Here is a 17,715-nt window from a genome sequence, read left to right as displayed (position 1 = left end):
TCCTTTCTTTGGGGGGGTACAGACCCACACGGGAGCTCAGGAGGATGGAGCAAGAAAGCATACCTGCGGTGGTTGACATTCTCTTTTAGAGGATATGGTCAGTACTGAGTTAATTCCTTTGGGTATTCCTGCATTCCAGCCCCCATCTTTGATCAAGAAGCTCTGTCTGCCTCATGGGATGACCCACAGACTCACTTGTGGTAGCTGGTGCAGTGAGCATAGATGCGCAACTTATCACGAATCACCCTGCCAAGCCGAGGCTTCTGCTGCAGTCCAGCCACGTGCACAGCAAGTACTCGGGGCCCAACAAGCTGCTTGTAGAGCAGCGACAGCCAGTAATCCTGCCAAAAGAAGGGCTGTGGGTTATTCCTGGGACAGTCCCCTTGAAGAGGCAGATGCAAAGAACAGGATCTCTGATCCAGGGTTAAAGGCCTGCTCCAGATGGCTGCGAACTACCAAAAACTAGGTGCAATGTTACAGGAAAAACCTTTACATAAAAATATATATAAGCTTCAACTCAGGACAAATCACCTATTTTTATTTGATGTGCAAACAGACAGGAGCATTTGAGAGAACAAAGTTCTCCAGTGTTAGAAGCAGCAGTGCCTACCCTAATTCTCCCTTTCACAAGAGCTGCCAAGAGACGCATGAGCTCTGTCCCAAAATGGATTTCAAAGTGCTCCATTGAATGAGAAGTCTGTTAGCAGGGTTCAGCAGCGCCACTGCAAGAGGTTTTGCTGGATGACCCTGGAGGTTCCTTACACAGGTGTGTTTAGAGACAGAAGGTGTTGGAAACGAGGTGAATTAGACAGCCTGTCATACAATCCTATCAAGCAGACATGCTTGTCTGCTGGCAGAGCCATTACAGGAGGCATTCCCAGGGGCCCAGTACAGCTTTACAGCCAGGCTGGGGCTATGAAATAGTGCACTAACCACATGGTGAAGAAATGTCCCTGTAACCTAGCAGGTAGCAGCAGCCTAGTAGACCTGTCACACACACAGCCCGTGGAGAGCAGCTGCTGGGAAATGCAGAAGAATGCCAAACAGAGCTTGTGGTTCTGCTGCCCACACTTCACGTCCTGTTCCTTCCAGCAATGCTTGTTCAAGCCTGCAAATTAGAGGCAGCCCAACACCCACAAGTATGAGAACACTACATGCTTAGGATGCATGTGTGAGACAGACAATGTACTCCTCCAAGCCAAGGTACCTACAGGGGTTTTGCCATCCAGAATGCATTTCTATGGGCTGCAGCACACTTTGGAAAAGCAAAGTGTTAGACAAAAGGTAAGGCAAACAGTGTGGCGAACAAGATCATCCCTTGCTATTATCTTGGGTGGTGAGAGGACAGGGGGTCATGTTAGCTGCAGAGGCTGCAGAAAGCAGGCACCATAGTCAAAGTGCTGGTCTGGAAGCTCTCTTGTGGATTCTTCTCAAGCATCTGGTCTTGGTTGTCATTAAATAGAAGACATACTGCTGGACAGCTCTTCAATTTGACCCCATCTGTCAGTCTTCAAGAAACAGTACAACCCAAAATGTTGCCATTTAGCAAAGAATAAACACACCAGACACTGCACCAGATAAAGGCCAAGCACAACTGTAGATATGCTCTGAATTGGGCTCTATCCTACTTGTTATTAGCCAGGACTGTGGTGTCTCTTGAGCATGCATGGCAGCTGGGGGAACAAGCAACCTGTACTTTGTCGCCCCCTCTTTCATGCCCATCCCAGACTAGAAGAGAGGAAGGGAACTAAATGCGCTGGCATCAGCATCCACAGCTCCTTGGATGCGTTGGAAAAAGGCATTTGTCATTTCATCCCATATGTTCAGCATTTCTGTGACACACGCTTTAGGTGTAAGCAAAACCATTACAGCAAGGTGCACTCTGGAGGCACTTCCTCTACTTTTTCAAGGTGGCATATATGATTCCCCCCCCCCATTTTATCTTTAACACACCCCTGAGAGGGAGCTTAAGCTGAGTGAATGACTCACCCAAGGTCACCTATTCAGCTAAGTGGAGATTTGAATCCTCATCCAACTTTACACAACACTTGTCTTTCTTTCTAGGGTAGCTACAAAGTGAGCATCTTGCCTAAAAACACAAAAGCCAAAGGAGCAGATGCTTACTAATTTATACATTGGAAAGTACATGTACGACTCTTCTGGCTGGTAGGGTTTAAAAAAAGGCTATAGCCAGGTTTGTAGGTTGCATTCAAAGGTACTGCCTTTTATCTTTGATCATCATCAGCAGAGTTGAAAGATGCTCTTGTTGGCAGGCAGAACTATCCCTGGATCTCTGAGCTACTTGAAAAGAACTTGGTTGTCACAGTGTCTGCTTCAGCAGAGTGTTTCTGTGGCAAGGGCTTTCATTCCTATAGAGCTGCATCTTCAGTGGCATAGAAAGCAAAAGATCTGTGCTCTTGCCGGGCGCCCAGCCCAAGCTCGTCGCCAGCTGATGGGCAGCCAGGCCAAGGCAGTGATTGATGCTATGGCTTCTTTCAGCAGCAGAGGGTTTGCACAAAGGAAAGGCAGCATGTGGAAAAGACTTTGTCACTGGAGGGAGGTGGGAGGATTCAGTTTCACATCCCAGCAGCCCTGCATTGGCCCAGGCAGCCGCTTTCATCTCACTGATAGCTCCCACGGGAAAAGAGCAGCCGCCACACCTCACACTGGGTTCACAGTCTGGCCTTGCTGAGTCTTGTCCTTGCTGATGCTTAAAGCCTCCCAAGTTTGTCTCACTTGCTCTGGTTAGGAGGAAAGGCATCAGCTAAAAGGGGATGGGAGATTGTGGATAATAAGGGCATTTGAAGTGCCATGGGTTGAATTTAAGGTGCGAGGAAGACAGAGTTTTGCCTTAAGAGGACCATTTGTCTGAAATGCTTGCAAGCTGTCTGGAAAGTACTTTTACTCCTCGGACCCTTAGGTCCCTGTGCTCTCAGTCACCCTGACATAGTAGCAAATTAAAGAAGATTACTTTGGTACCTAGTTGGCAGCATGTAGGTAGCTTAGTTTGGGACCATTTAGAACAAATGGTTCTCCATGTGTCCCCTGGTCCTATTGGCATGGCTAATTTTCTCCTAGTTCCTCTTCCCCACCATCAGTTAATATCTAAATGAATGTTGGCCTTTCTTGATCTAGGCAGAGAGAAAAAATTCCTAAAACCTGGAAAGCATCCAAAGGTGTTCCTCTCCTACCCTCCCCCCCACTGTCTTTCCAGGATAGAAGTAGAATCAGGATCCAGAACTGCCTGCATCTAAAGAACCCCGGATCACACATGTGTCGAGACTTTGATACCTCTTCGTGTTATGGAACCACTCGCAGAAAAGTCTGGTAAGAAAAAGTGTAAAAATCTCCAATACATTTTCCTAATGCTTCAAGATGTGCTGCAAAAGGAGCTTGAAGCAACAGCTGATTAGCTGGGAGACGACTGTAAAAGCCTGTTCTCTTAGTATCGGGCCTCCTAGAGACCAGCTGCAGAAGAATGCAGAATCTACAGTTCGTTCCAGGCTGGGCTCAGTTTTTGTGGCTGCCCTTCTGCTTCCCAGATCCCCAGTCTACATTCCAGGGGCCTGCTGGCAGTGTCTCTCAGATTGGTACCCTGGACCAGGCTTGTAAATTCCTAGCTGGGGAGATCCAGAGCTTCTCAGTGCTGCCAAGAGTTCCACTTGCAAGGTGTAGAATTTATTAGACTGAAAAAAGATGAAAAGAAAACCTGCTACTTTTAAAGACCTTTTACATACGGTTTCCTTATTAGAGCCCCACGCACTTGGAACGGCAACCCCCTCAGTCTTTTTGAAGAGCTACAAATGAGCGGGTTTGCATTAAATGGGGAGGGAACTGCCCTGCTGCGTGGAGCTGTGAACTCCTTTCACCTTCATTCCTATAAATCTAAACTTCATTCAGGCCCATTTTCCTGGCTTTTTTAGTCTTTCCCCTAAGGAGCTGGCTGCCTCTGCTTTGGGACTGTTTCTACAGCATGTTTTCGGGACTCCTCTGCTGCTCCCCACCCCTTCTCTGGTGCATTGGCTGGTGTGCATTTCCTCCAGGGATCTCCTGGATCTCCTTACTCTTATGCACCCATGAGGGTCCCATAGAGACTCCCACTATGGACAAAGTTCCAGCTCCAGAGGTAACCTTGCCCCATCTGCTTTCAACATGTTGTGTTTGACATTAACTAATGTCTCCTATTAGCACTGAAAGAAACCAATCTGGAAAAATGTATTTTCAAGCAGAGTTCAAACAGGCCACAAGGAGCAGTGGATTTTCAGCTGTGCGTAGAAATGTTTTTTTTTCTTGTGGAGCAGCCAAGAGTCTGAGGAACAGGTCAAGGGCACAGAAGTCAAACACAAATCCCCTGATTTACGGACTGGTAACAGGAAAGAGAGGGGGGGGATACCTCAGGCTGATATGGCAGTGACACTTCAAGAGTTGCTGAGGAAGAAACAAAAGGGGTGGGTGCTGCGTGGTGCACCTAATAAAAGTGAAAGGGCAGTAAGCTCTGGCCTGACAGAGTAGAGATGCAAAGAAATGGATGGGGCAGAATAAGTGAGGAACTGGATGAAGAAGAGGGGGGAAATTACATTATAGACCTAATGGGAAAGAGAAAAACGTGAAACTGGAATAGCAATGGCACAAAGAATGGGGCATGGAAAAGACGTGGGAGAGGGGAATGTAAAATGAGGGAGAACGGAAGGCCACTTGTCACACTACACACCTACGGCAATGGGAGGGAAACCCAACAGCTGAAAAGGGCAAGACCATTAGGATCAGGACTGTTGATGGGGCAAGGTCAGAGGATGTACCTACCGGCAATGGGTTGAAGTTCTGGTCCACAAGATGGTTGTGTCCATGGTCAAAAAACGAGTGACGTATCACCACATCAATGCCCTGGCTGGCCAGCATCCCAAGAGAGTTCAGCCACCTGGCAAGTTAACAGAGGACTTACTATGCATGTTTCAGACAGAGTAGCAGGCTGTGGCTCTGCAATCTGCATTCTCATAAGTTCTTTTAAGTACAACACCAAGGCTGGAAAACTACTGCCATCCTCCAAAAAAACTGATGTGTTACAGTAAACTGGGCACTGGCTCAAAGAAGTATATATAACCCATCCCATTTTGTGTTTACAATAACCCTGTGAGGTAGCTGATAGTGACCATCCAGTAAACCATGTAATTAACCCTTTAACTGCCCTGTCCAAATGGGACACTCTATGTGCTAGATTGCCCCACACTCCCTTTCTTATTCTACTGCATTCTGCTAAATCCTCGGTCCTTTTAGCAACAGAAAAACAAACATTTTTTCAAGAGTTAGATGTTACCACGATAAAATATTGTGAAAATGTTTGATGAAATCTACTGTTGGGAACAAGGTTAATTATATACATTTTCCCCTCTTCCATTAAAGGCTCTGTTGGAATTACTGCACACATTTATATAGATCCCAGCTGAGGTCTTCAGTGATAGCCAAAAAAGCAATTCCATGACTTTGATCCCTGAGGTTACCAAGAAGCAAAGTGATTGCACAGCAATAAAATATAAGATGGTCATTCCTTTTTAAAAGCCATTGAATTTGTTTATTTATTTTAACTGTAAACAGCAATCATATGTACAAGGTGGACTTCCTTCCTTGAAAATACATATATTGGGCTGTAACAGTGCAATACTGTTTATTTAGAAGTCCCACAAATGAGAAGTAAATCTAATTATTTCTGAGAAGGCTTGAATAGTGTCATGTTGCATGTGGATACTGAGTATTAAGGACAGCAGTGCCCAATAAATCCAGTCATCTCAACAGGGTCTCCTCCTAAAAGGAGACCATTGCTTCACACACACATGGCGGGGTTCTGTACTTCCATCACAGATCAATCACACCTTTATTTTGATGTTGGTGTCCATATCTCCAAATGAGCACCAGGAGTTGTGACTGATCATGGATCCCAGGAATGTGTTTACAAAAAAGTGTTTTGAGGAACGTGGATGCTGTCCAAACATGAGAAAAAAGACAGACAAGTAGCTAGTCAATGGAGCTGCCTTTTACAATAATGTGTAAACCTTCAGTGATTTGGATTACTCCAGTTTCTGTTAATTTTCACAATTTCATAATTGCCCAATATTTTTAAATTTTTATTTATTTAATTTGACTTATATTCCACTTGTCCCACAACTGGGCTCAGAGCGGATTACAACCAAAAATAAAACCACACAGGGTAGCATAAGAAATATAAAAACAATAGTATACAGATCATTAAAACAGCAGCTCACTTATTGCACAACCCTCTAATATCAACAAATCTGTGGGGCCGGGTGGCCAGTTGATAAGGCAGCAGACCCAGAGGGGCATATGCCCCCCTATGGCAGAAGGCTGGTTGGATGGCTCGCCCACCTCAACCACCATATGCTTGGTAGAACATTTCTGTCTTACAGGCAGAATGATAGCAAATCTTGCTGGGCCCAGGTCTCCTCAGACAGAGAGTTCCACCAGGTTGGTGCCAGGACTGAAAACGCCCTGGTCCCAGTCAAGGCAAAGTGAACCTCCTTGGGCCCAGGGATCACCAGTAGAGGTCTACCTGCTGAACGGAGCACCCTCTGGGGAACATATGGTGAGAGGCGGCTTTAGTCCAAGGGCCTTAAAAGTTAAAACTAGAACCTTGAACCTGATCCAGAATTCAACTGGGAGTCAGTGCAGCAGGCGCAAGACTGGTATTATATGCGACTGGAACAGTGTCCCGGTCAGAACACGTGCAGTCACATTCTGGACCAGTTGCAACTTCCAGAGCAGGCCCAAGGGCAGCTCAGCATAAAGTGAATTACAATAGTCCAACATGGAGGTGACTGTTGCATGGATCACCACAGCTAGGTCGTGGGTTGAAAGGTAAGGAGCAAGCTGCCTGATCTGGCAAAGATGGAAGAACGTTAACATGGCAACTGCCGTGACCTGGGCCTCCATTGATAAGGAGGCATGCAGGACCATGCCCAAATTCCTCACCATCAACACCGGTGCAAGCAACGCCACATCAAGATTTGGGAGTCGGATCCCGGAGCCTGACAGACCACGAAACAGGTGCAGGACCTCCTTCTTCGTAGGATTCAGTTTCAGTTGGCTTTGTTTTAGCCACCCAATCATGGCGTCCAAAGTCCGGAGCAAACGCCAGCCGCCATCCATCAGCAGATAAAGTTGGGTGTCATCAGCTTACTGATGACAGCCCAATCTGAAACTCTGCACCAGCTGGTCGAGGAGGAGCATATAGATGTTGAATAATATCAGGGAGAGTATTGCCCCCTGAGGAACGCCACACACTAAAGGATGGCGAGGCAACAATTGCTCCCCCAGTGCCCCCCTGTCCCCAACTGTGGAGAAAGGAGGCTGGCCACTGTAAGGTGGTCCCACGTATCCCCGCATCAGCAAGGCAGTGAGTCAGTAGGTCATAATTTTGTCGATTATGTATGGAGTGGACTACTGTATGGACTTTTTGTGATTTAATCCCATGGAAATATTTTAATGATCTACTTGAGTGAAAATACTTATTTCTATGCTACGCATACAACTGACAGAAGTTTCTATACACAAACTGAGATGTTTGTGCTGAGCCTTGCTGGAAGCACTTTACCTTACTTGGCTCAACCAAATTATTATTATAACTAAGGTAGACTGCAAAATGTTTTTATTACATTTGTGCAAATGTAATACAAATTGCCATGGAATGACCCCCAGACATGACCTGGAATCCAATACCAATTCAAATACAAAATCAAAATTTCATCAGCATACATAAATGAAACTGTTTGAGAGAAGGGAAGGGATTCTGCACTAGTTTCTGCAGGTGAAACTGACTCCAACTTACGGGACTCCAAATTCTCTTTTTATGGATTTAGTAACATTAACTCCATCCTCTGGAAATATCCCATGTGATTTTCTTCTTTGCTATAACATATGAAAAATTGCCAGGACATGTCTTCCCTCCCCCCTGCTCCCCCCCCTTAACTCCCCACCTTGCAGGCCTGTAGCTTATGACATCACCTCTTCCTACCAAGAGGAAGAGGGATTCATTTCCTAAGTGAGCAGTCAAGGCAAGCTATTGTAAGATGCCAAAGCCTAGTCTCCAGGGTGTGCTAATGTGTGAAACCTCCCAAATTCATAATACTTCCATAAAAAAAGGAAACAACAGCAGTTCACTGTGCACCTAATCAGCAAAGACAAATATGTGGGTGAAGGTAGGAAGGAAAGGAAACATCAAGATATTTGGAAAGCTTTGTGCTTAATTTTTACACCAAGCGTTTCAAATTTTGGAAAGGAAAACTGAATTATGTGACCTGCACACATTATGCAATACAGCATTTTTTTATATTTTCCTTGTTTTGAATAATCATTCTTCTTCTTTGAATCACAAAGATAGGCAAGGAGTTGTAGCAAGTCCCTTCCTCCTAATCACTAGAAATCAGTCATTTCTGGATTCCATTCCACTTTGTGGATTCCACTGAAACACACACACACACTAAAAAATATCTCTGGCAATTTCAAGATTCAGGAGCTGCTGTTTCATTCTTTTAAAAAAAAGATCCTTAAAAATGGAATTTGTGCCACATTTTTTCTGTACTTGAGTAGAATCACAAATACATAGCTCTGGATAATACTTGACTGGTACAGCCAGACTATGCACTAGATGCACTCTATTGATCTTTGTTTTGGAGAAGGAACAGCCATGAAGTGGGTTGAAATCACAGAGACAAAAAGAGACTTCATTGAAGCCAGGCTCCTTAACAGGCAGCTTTTCCCTAGATCCTGTTAACTAGCCACCCAGTTTCTCCTGAAAAACAGACTAAGAAAATTCCACAAGTTCTGGGTAACTCATTTAATTGTCCAGTGCTTCTTACCATCTGAAAAAAAATCCAGTTGTTCTCTGTTAAACAGATGCTCGTGGTGGAAATTTCTTGTTAAGTATTTTCATAGGGCTTTTAATGTACAACATGTATTCTGCAACTCAGACAGAAAACTAATGACTTGTTGCATGGCTGAGAGTTGAATCTGAACCCAGATCTCCTGTAACGAACTTCAACCTTCTACATAAAAGGAGTGCTGGATAGGTTTGTGGAGCTTGATCCTATGCATTAAAAAGCAAGTTCTGCTTTGTTCCAGGGGGGCCAAACAAGACAATGTATACCAAAACAGTAAGCGCCCACTTCTCTGCTGCATATTGCTCCCTCTGGCTAGGTCATTGGGGCTAGCTTACTTGCATTTGTATATTTTGCTCTAATACAGTCCCTACCTCCTAGCAATTGTCCATGCAGGATTATGGCCTGAATGGAGTTTCCTGTGAATCATGAATTGTTATTAATCTGTCTGCCTTTCTCTCTTCTGTGATATACAGAAGGGTTTTTTTTTACATACTTGAGTCATCAGTGAGAAAGGTGGACTATAAATGATTTTTAAAAAGTAAAACTTTCATACAACTGAATTTTGAATTGTTAATTCCAATGTTAGTCTGTAGCAGCAAAATAAAACAGGAGTCCAATGGCACTTTAAAGACTATTTTTTTTTGTTTATTCTGTTAAAATTTATGCTGAATTAAATTGTGTTAGCTGTTAAGGTGTCACCATTGTACTCCTTTTACTTTAGGATTGTATAAGGTTTTTTTCCCCCTGTCAATTTTGGAACATAATAAAATATTACGTGACATGGGAAATACAATATCCCATTAGGCTCTTCCAAGAAGTTTCTATGAACTCAGGTGACAACAGCACAGACAGGTAGATACAGAGGGCACAAAGGGGCAAACAGTAAGAAAACATTGGCTATGCTGCATTACACTTGACTACATTTGCACACAGATGCTTGATTTCAGATACACAACCACACTGAAATGCTTCACAAAGGCAGAAAGATCACCATACTGTTTTTTGCAGAGGAGTTAGCCGTGTTAGTCTGTGGTAGCAAAATCAAAAAGAGTCCAGTAGCACCTTTAATACGTCTCTGTATCATGCATCTGATGAAGAGAACTTGATTCTCGAAAGCTTATGCTACAATAAAATTGGTTAGTCTTAAAGGTGCTACTGGACTCTTTTTGATCATACTGTTTTTTGTGATCTGTGATTTCCTCTGTCTTGCCTTGTCACACCATTTTGGTCACCCTCATCTAAAAGCCAAATTTAGCTTTTCTAATCCCATGTGTTATGTTTTGTCTCAAGTGCATCTGCAAGAAAAAATAATTAGAGAGGTTCTTTACTGACCCTTGAAGCTCAGAGATTTAATGAAGGCAGATTACTGATGCTACAAAGCATACACATTTTCTCCAGTTCAAATAATAATATAAACATGATAATTTGTGACATTGTAAAATACAAAATATTGGTTTGCTTCTAGAGGCAAGATGAAAAAATAGACTTTTAAGTGAATCATCCACCGTTTTCTAGCAGAGTTTGTCTTGCATCTTGACTGTCAGTCACTCGCACCCCAAATTCACACATTCCTAGTTCCCAGACTCATAGTAGAGCACTAGGATTTTTTTTACAGCATAAATTCCTTGCACAAATCTAATCCTACTATACAGAAGGCTAAGTGTATTCAAGACCACTCACTTCCTATCCTGATGTGCCACCAGAGGGAGCTGCTGTGGAGGGAAGCCCAGATGAGGCAGCCACACCTTCAGAGACTGTGCCACAGCGGGAAGCTCAGGCTGGGATCAGAAGCAGAGGAGGTGGCGATGCCCACCCCCTACCTTCACCCAGCTTAGATGAGGAGAAAAGCAGGTGGCAATGCCCACCTGCCCTTTACCCAGCTGGGATCAGGAGGGGAGCAGATGGCAATGTCTGCCCCTCGCTTTCACCCAGTTGGGCTCAAGAGTGGAGCATGTGGCAATGCCAGCCCACCACCCTCACTCAGATGGGATCAGGCACAGAGCAGCTAGCAATGCCTGTCCACTCTTTACCCAGCTGGGATCAGGCGTGGAGCAGGGGGAAATATCAGCCCTCCACCTTCACCCAGCTGGGATCAGGACTGGAGTAGGTGGGAATGTGCCCCCCCATCACCCAGCTGGGATCAGGAGCAGAGCAGGTGGAAATGCCCATCTCCTCTTCACCGAGCTCGGATCAGGAGCAAAGCAGGTGGCAATGCCCACTCCCCCCTTCACCTGGCTGAGATCAGGAGCGGAACAGGTGGCAATGCTCACACCCCACCATCACCCAGATGGGATCAGGAGTGGAGCAAGTGGCAATGTCCACCCCTATCTTCACCCAGCTGAGATCAGGCATTGAGCAAGTGGCAATGCTCGCCCGCCTTCACCTGTCTGGGATCAGCCATGGAGCAGGAGGAAATACCCGCCCTCCCTTCACCCGGCCAGGATCAGGCGCAGAGCAGGTGGCAATCCCCTCCCCCTTTCATTCAGCTGGGATCGGATGAGGCAACAAGGAGAAAGTGGGAAAACCACCCGGGATGGATCCTGAAATGACTTACATTCACTACTGCTGCAACAAATGTGCTTTGTAATTATACAAACATGCAAATATATATATATATATTTTAAGGCTAACACTCTCTAATCAATGTAACAAATGTGCTCAGCATCAAACAGACATACAGTGATACAAAATTACAATGTAACAATTGCAACAAATGCAGTACATTCTCTTGTTACTAAGCCCTCTACGAGGTTCATAGCTTGTATAAGTTTGTATAATTACAAAGCACATTTGTTGCAGCAGTAGTGAATGTAAGTCATTTCAGGATCCATCCCGGGTGGGTTTCTCACTTTCTCCTTGTTGCCTTGTTCCGGGGTGAGTCTTGTTCCAGTTTTCCCTGGGATCGGATGAGGAGCAGGTGACAATGCCCACCCCTTTTACTCAGCCAGGATCAGGAGTGGAGCATGAGGCAATGCCCATCTCCCTTCACTCATCCTGGATCAGGCGCAGAGCAGGAGGTAATGACTGCCTCCAACTTCACCCAGCAGGGGTCAGGAGTGGAGCAGGTGGCAACGCCCACTCCCACTTCACCCAGCCAGAATCAGTTGTAGAGTAGGAGACAATGCCCGTCTCCGCCTTCACCCAGTTGGGATCAGGAGCGGAGCAGGTGGCAATGCCCGCCCTTCACCTGCCTGGGATTGGGTGCAGAGCAGGCAGCAAAGCATGCTCCCCTGTCACCTGGCCAGGATCAGGCGCAGAGCTGGCGGCAATGCCTCACTGTTCACCCAGCCAGGATCAGGCATGGAGCAGGTAGCAATGTCCACCCCCCTTCACCTGGCCAGGATCAGGCACGGAGCAGCCAGCAATACCCGTCCACCTCCCTCATTCATCTGGGATTAGGCGCAGAGGAGGTGGCAGTGCCCGCCACCCTGCCTTCATCCAGCCAGGATCAGTCACGGAGAAGGAGGCAATGCCTGCCTGCCCACCCTCGCCTTTCTAGAGCCCGTTGTATTTTTTCCTACAACGGGCTTTGTTGCTAGTATCATGTAAATGCTGGCACCAATGAGTTTACCTGGAGATTTAGATATCAAATTTATCATTACAGCTAATTGAACAATTCCTTTCCTGTTTCAAAAGAAATGTTCATCTTGTGCCTAAGCAGAAGTGGAGCTACTTTGTCAGAGCATCTTGGAACCCTGGAGAAAAGATGTCTTCCTCTCATCTCAATTAAAGTAGAGGCAGAAGTCATTAGAATGCTATTAACTCAGTCACTTTATAACCCAGACCCACACCATCATTAGATTTAGCGTTTCTTCCCAAACCTCCATGTAAGAGATAAGGCAACTCATCCTCTATTCAAAGTCTCCACTGATAAGCCCCCTGCCTCACTATCACTATTGTACCCACCACATTGACTCACAGGAAGCTGGCAGCATAGGAATCTGAGAGATTGGTGGTGCCTCCTTCCGAGGTGGCCCCAATGCCCTCCAGCCAAATCCTTTTTCCAGGCACATGTGAATTGACAACCTGTTGCCAAAAAAAAAGGCACAAGTGGTCAGCAATCATCTGGGAGGAGGAGCTAGCCATGAAATGTTTTGCAATGGAAAGGTAAACTCAAATGGGCCTAGCTTTATATGGGCAGTGATGCCAAACGATATGGAAAACATAGCCAGTGGTTGTGGAAAGTGCTATCAGGTCATAAATGACTTATGGCAAGCCCTGCTGGGGTTTTCAGAGCAGGGCATTAGTACATGATAGAAAATATCCCCGGCTGAAAAGGAGCATTCCTATCATTCCCCGTTTCCTGGCACCAATTCAATTTTCCCCACTTTATGTGGGGAAATAGCATTTAACTTGCTATTCCAACAGATTTGTAAAGCAAAAAAAAACATGCGGGTGTAATAATATCCTTAAAGTGCACCATGCAAGGTTATTACCAAAATTTTTAAAATCTTAAATAACAGTAGTATAACTGCCCTACGATTACAATACTGACTCTTAAAGTGCACAGTGCCTCCAAAATTATTGTATCTACAGTCAAAAAGTCAGTTACAATTACAATGTGTTCACATCCAAGAATCTCAAGGTAATACATTCACATCCAAGAATCTCAATAATAATAACAGTAAAGTCCACACAACTGTCTCTTCTTTGCATACTCCATAGAGACTTGGAGTCAATTCAGTTCTTCCTATCATGTTAAACCTCTTTGTTAATTCTTCCCAGGTGTACTCCCAGCTCCAGAACTGACTGGCGTGGATGCTGTCTCCTGGGTGGGAGAACCCACAAGGACTCACAAGTCTCAGAAGGGAGGAGAGTTCACGGCTATCCAGAACCACTCAACAGGAAGCTAGCACTTCTCCTATTTCGAACCTGCTTTTTCAAGAGTGTATCTGGGTTTCCAATTGGGTTAAGAGAAGTTATGGGCTTTTTGAGTGATTGGAGCTGGAGATGCTTGTAGAACACTCTCGAAAAAGCGGGTTCAAAACAAGAGAAGTGCTAGCTTCCTGTTGAGTGGTTCTGGATAGCTGTGAACTCTCCTCCCTTTACTGTGGGCTTTACTGTTGTTATTATTGAGATTCTTGGATGTGAATGTATTACCTTGAGATTCTTGGATGCGGACACATTGTAATTGTAACTGACTTTTTGACTGTAGATACAATAATTTTGGAGGCACTGTGCACTTTAAGAGTCAGTATTGTAATCATAGGGTAGTTATACTACTGTTATTTAAGATTTTAAAAATTTGGTAATAACCTTGCACGGTGCACTTTAAGGACATTATTGTACCCGCGGGTTGTTTTTGCTTTACTGGTCGGTAGTCTCCGTGGTGCCCTTTGTTGTCTGGTTAGATTCCAACAGATACAGCAGTTTGATATATGTTGGTCAGCCTCACCCCTGAAGTGCCCATGGAGCCCCTGGCCCAGCGGTATTCCTGTTTGTTCTGTGCCTCATGAGAAGCACCATATAGCAAACTAACCAACCAAGCACTCTTGTTTCCTCTGCACAGGCAAGCTGTCAAAGCCGTCTTCTTGCAGAAAAAATCATGACATAATCAGTTGGTGTAGACATATACCTTTACTGGACCAGTATCTTATATTTCATAATATAAACCATAATCTCCTGATTTCACAGTTTTCTCCCAAGCTATATCACTGGCATGTCATATGGCCACAGGGAAATCTTGTTACAGCTGCCGTGATGGGCCTTTTTCACCCTCACTCAAAAAAGAGGATGTATAATAGGATCCTGTGGCAGAATAGTCAAGGTGCATGTGCAAATTTGTCATCACTTTCAGTTTCAAAAGTTAACCATGTATAATTCTTCTTTACATATATGAGCACTAAAGGCTGCCCACTGCCAGGCACTGAAGCCAAGAGCTGCATTACGCACTGCTTTTTTAAAAACATGTACAGATAAACATGGAATATGTGCATAGAACAAATTTGTTTTCCACTGCATGCACGATACAAGTGCATGTACTAGGGAGCTGGGATTAACTGCAGCTCCTTGATGCATTTACAGATATGATATGCAAAGTGACCTTGACCTAACTAAAATAATAACAGACAAATAAGAATAAAAAATCCTGTTTATATCAGTTTCAGTGGTCAAGTTAAAAGTCCACACAGGTATGACCCCAGCTATCGAGAGAAGGCACTACATTGGTAATAACTATGAAGCAATCTTGTAGCCATAGCAGAGCTTATAACGAGAACAATCATGATGTGGTACATAAAACACAGCATGCTAGTCTTGGAGCAGCCAGTGCTTTCCCTCAATGCCCTGATCCAAGGCCAAGTTGGCCCTTGTACCTGAAGATGCTTGAGCACCTGGAGTACTGAAATAGAGAGATGAGTGTGGCATCAGCACTCCCAGTCTGGGAAATGCCATCGTAACACGAGACCAACTTTGGCAGCACGGGCAAGACAAGACAAGACGGCGCCAGCAAACAAAAGTGCATCAGTGAGCCCAAGGGCATTCAGGATGCCAGCTTACAAGCCCCTTCTGCCTCTGTGCAGAAGAGCTGACACAGTGCCTGGAAGGTCTGGCCATTAGCCAAAGCAGGCTTCATTACCTGGAAGCAGCATCTTGAAGGGAAAGAGGGGGTCATTGCTTTACTTGGTGGCCTACGAGCCTATAAGATTCTTGGGCTCTCAAACGGAGTGGCAGATCCTTCTCAGGATCTGCTTAATAGTCAAGTGAAAATATTGCCCTAAATCAAGATGAAACATTGGTAGCTCATGAAATATATCCCTTTTGATGAATCAACATTTCTAGTCAACAATGAATCATATATTCTAGAGCTCCAGAGAGAAAAACCTTATTTCCCGTGGTAGATGGTGGCCAGGGAAAGTCTCCATTTTACTTCTTCATTCTCTACATACCCCTCTTTTTCCCCACTGTCCCTATTCTGCAGGTATTGCCACATTCTGCTGGGTTTCTGACACTTCTACAGCCTGTCTCATCCCCGAGTAGCCATTCCCAATGCTCCCCTGAAGACTGGGCTCAACAGACTTCAGCTGTCACAGTTCATAGGACGTTCCTTGAGTACCTTCATACCTTATTTTCCAGCCTCATCCAACCTTTCTTAGCCTGAGAGCTGGGATCCTACACAGCCCAAGAACAGAAAGGTCAGTCCTGAGGAAAAACCCCTGCTAGACTTTCCTAGCACTGGACAGAGATGGTATTGCAGAGCAAGTTGTGAGCTCCCCACCCTTGGAGACATGCTGCCCTCTTGCCCCAGCCAGCCCTCTCACTCACGCACTTTCTGGATTTTCCTGATCTGGTCAGAGAGTGTGTCTAACAGGCGCGTTTTCAGGAAGTCCGTCACCTTGGCCACTCGGCCATCAAGGTAGTAACTGGAATGAAAATGAGAAGGCAACAGTCAGAGGGGCTGCAGCTGTGAGCTCTCCCTCACCCTGGCTAAAGACCGCGCCTCTGACGACCACACTGGGGCTCCCCAAAACCTGCACTACGCAAGGTCAGCTGCTGGTGGTGACCTTTGGGGCTTCATACTGCTCTCTTTGCTGTGCCTTCTGCCATAGGCTGTCTACTATGCCTAGAATACCTTCCCCATCCTTTCACTCTCATAAGAGTCATTCACTGGCCCACTTTTCAGCAAAGTATTCCCCAGACTCACTTTGCCTAAATGTCCACATCCACCTGCGCTACACATTTGTCAGCACCAGATGCTGTTATGCACAATACCTAACACTGCAAATGGTGATCATAAGTATTACATAATGGTCACAGTCGTAGTACAGAAAATGTTATTAAAGATAACAAAGTGAGGGAGTCACTCCTGTCTCCAGACCATGCCCAATCACATCAGGCCTTTTTGTCAGAGTTACAGATTACCAGTGCAATCCTAAACAGAGTTACTCCCTTCTGAGCCCATTGGCTTCAATGTACTTGGAAGGGAATAATTCTGCTTACAATTTGCTCTTTGGGGAGACAGAATCAGACAGCTGAAAGAAGTAGCAATGACCCACACCATATAGACCCAAAAGAGACAACTGGACTGGTGGCATGCAGTGGGTACATGTGAATCCCCACTAATCCTCATTAGCCACTTGGAGCTTCCATTAAAAAAGTAGAATGTAAGTATCATGAATCAACAGATAAACTGCAGGGAGGGGAAACAGGACTGGATTCCTTTCAGAGAAAATACTGTCAGTTGATCATGTTAATTGTGGATCTTAGCTGGAAAAGCACTGGATGATCTTTTTTGTCAATTTTTTGATAAGAAAATACCAGACTAGGAACTGTGGACTCTACAAGGCATGTGAGAATTTTCTTTCCCACCAGCAACCCATAGTTTCCATTCTTTTTATGTGTTTCCATTTGAGCCTTCCCCATTATCCCTAACCAATAAATGATTTTTGGCTTTACTATAGATTTGAGGCAATCAAAACGGACCTTCCCCACTGAAAAGTGGGGTCTCAGAAATCCCTAAAGGCTACAAGCTGCTCATTATTAAGAGGGAAACTCCTGTGGCTCCTCTGTGGATGTGTGTGTGGGGGGATCAATAGCAAAAATGTAAAACCAGTAGGTAAAAATTACATAGCAGTGTTTCCTATCACATCTGGCAGCAAAGTGGAAAGTACTGTTTATACAAATGTCATGTGACTTCAGCCCTATAACTGGCTGGTATAATTGCTAGGAGATTTGGAGTTAAGAATTTAATACAAACATTATTTAAACTTGGGTACAGCCCCTAATGGGTCATTCGCCATGCCCATAGCAGCACTTTGCTGCTCAATGATATCTGTGAGCAACACAAGTTGTAATCTGTGAAGAATCAGAAGGGGAAAAATTTTCAAAT

At 44.9% G+C, this 17,715-nt stretch overlaps 1 protein-coding gene across 1 annotated transcript in view; it reads right to left on the bottom strand.

Moving 5' to 3' along the window:
* The window catches only part of HPSE2 (heparanase 2 (inactive)), a 206,291-nt gene that overhangs the window by 6,542 nt on the left and 182,034 nt on the right, over nucleotides 1-17,715 (bottom strand). Inside the window, exons 7-10 of the mRNA XM_054984215.1 lie at nucleotides 16,156-16,249; nucleotides 12,808-12,914; nucleotides 4,804-4,918; nucleotides 196-341 (exon numbers count right to left, since the gene is read on the bottom strand). Coding sequence (XP_054840190.1) covers nucleotides 196-341; nucleotides 4,804-4,918; nucleotides 12,808-12,914; nucleotides 16,156-16,249 — 462 coding nt within the window. The remainder of the gene's footprint in view (nucleotides 1-195; nucleotides 342-4,803; nucleotides 4,919-12,807; nucleotides 12,915-16,155; nucleotides 16,250-17,715) is intronic.

This window comes from Eublepharis macularius, chromosome 6 (assembly GCF_028583425.1).
Source record: "Eublepharis macularius isolate TG4126 chromosome 6, MPM_Emac_v1.0, whole genome shotgun sequence".
Taxonomy (NCBI): Eukaryota; Metazoa; Chordata; class Lepidosauria; order Squamata; family Eublepharidae; genus Eublepharis; species Eublepharis macularius.
This window is presented reverse-complemented; position numbering and strand designations above follow the sequence as displayed.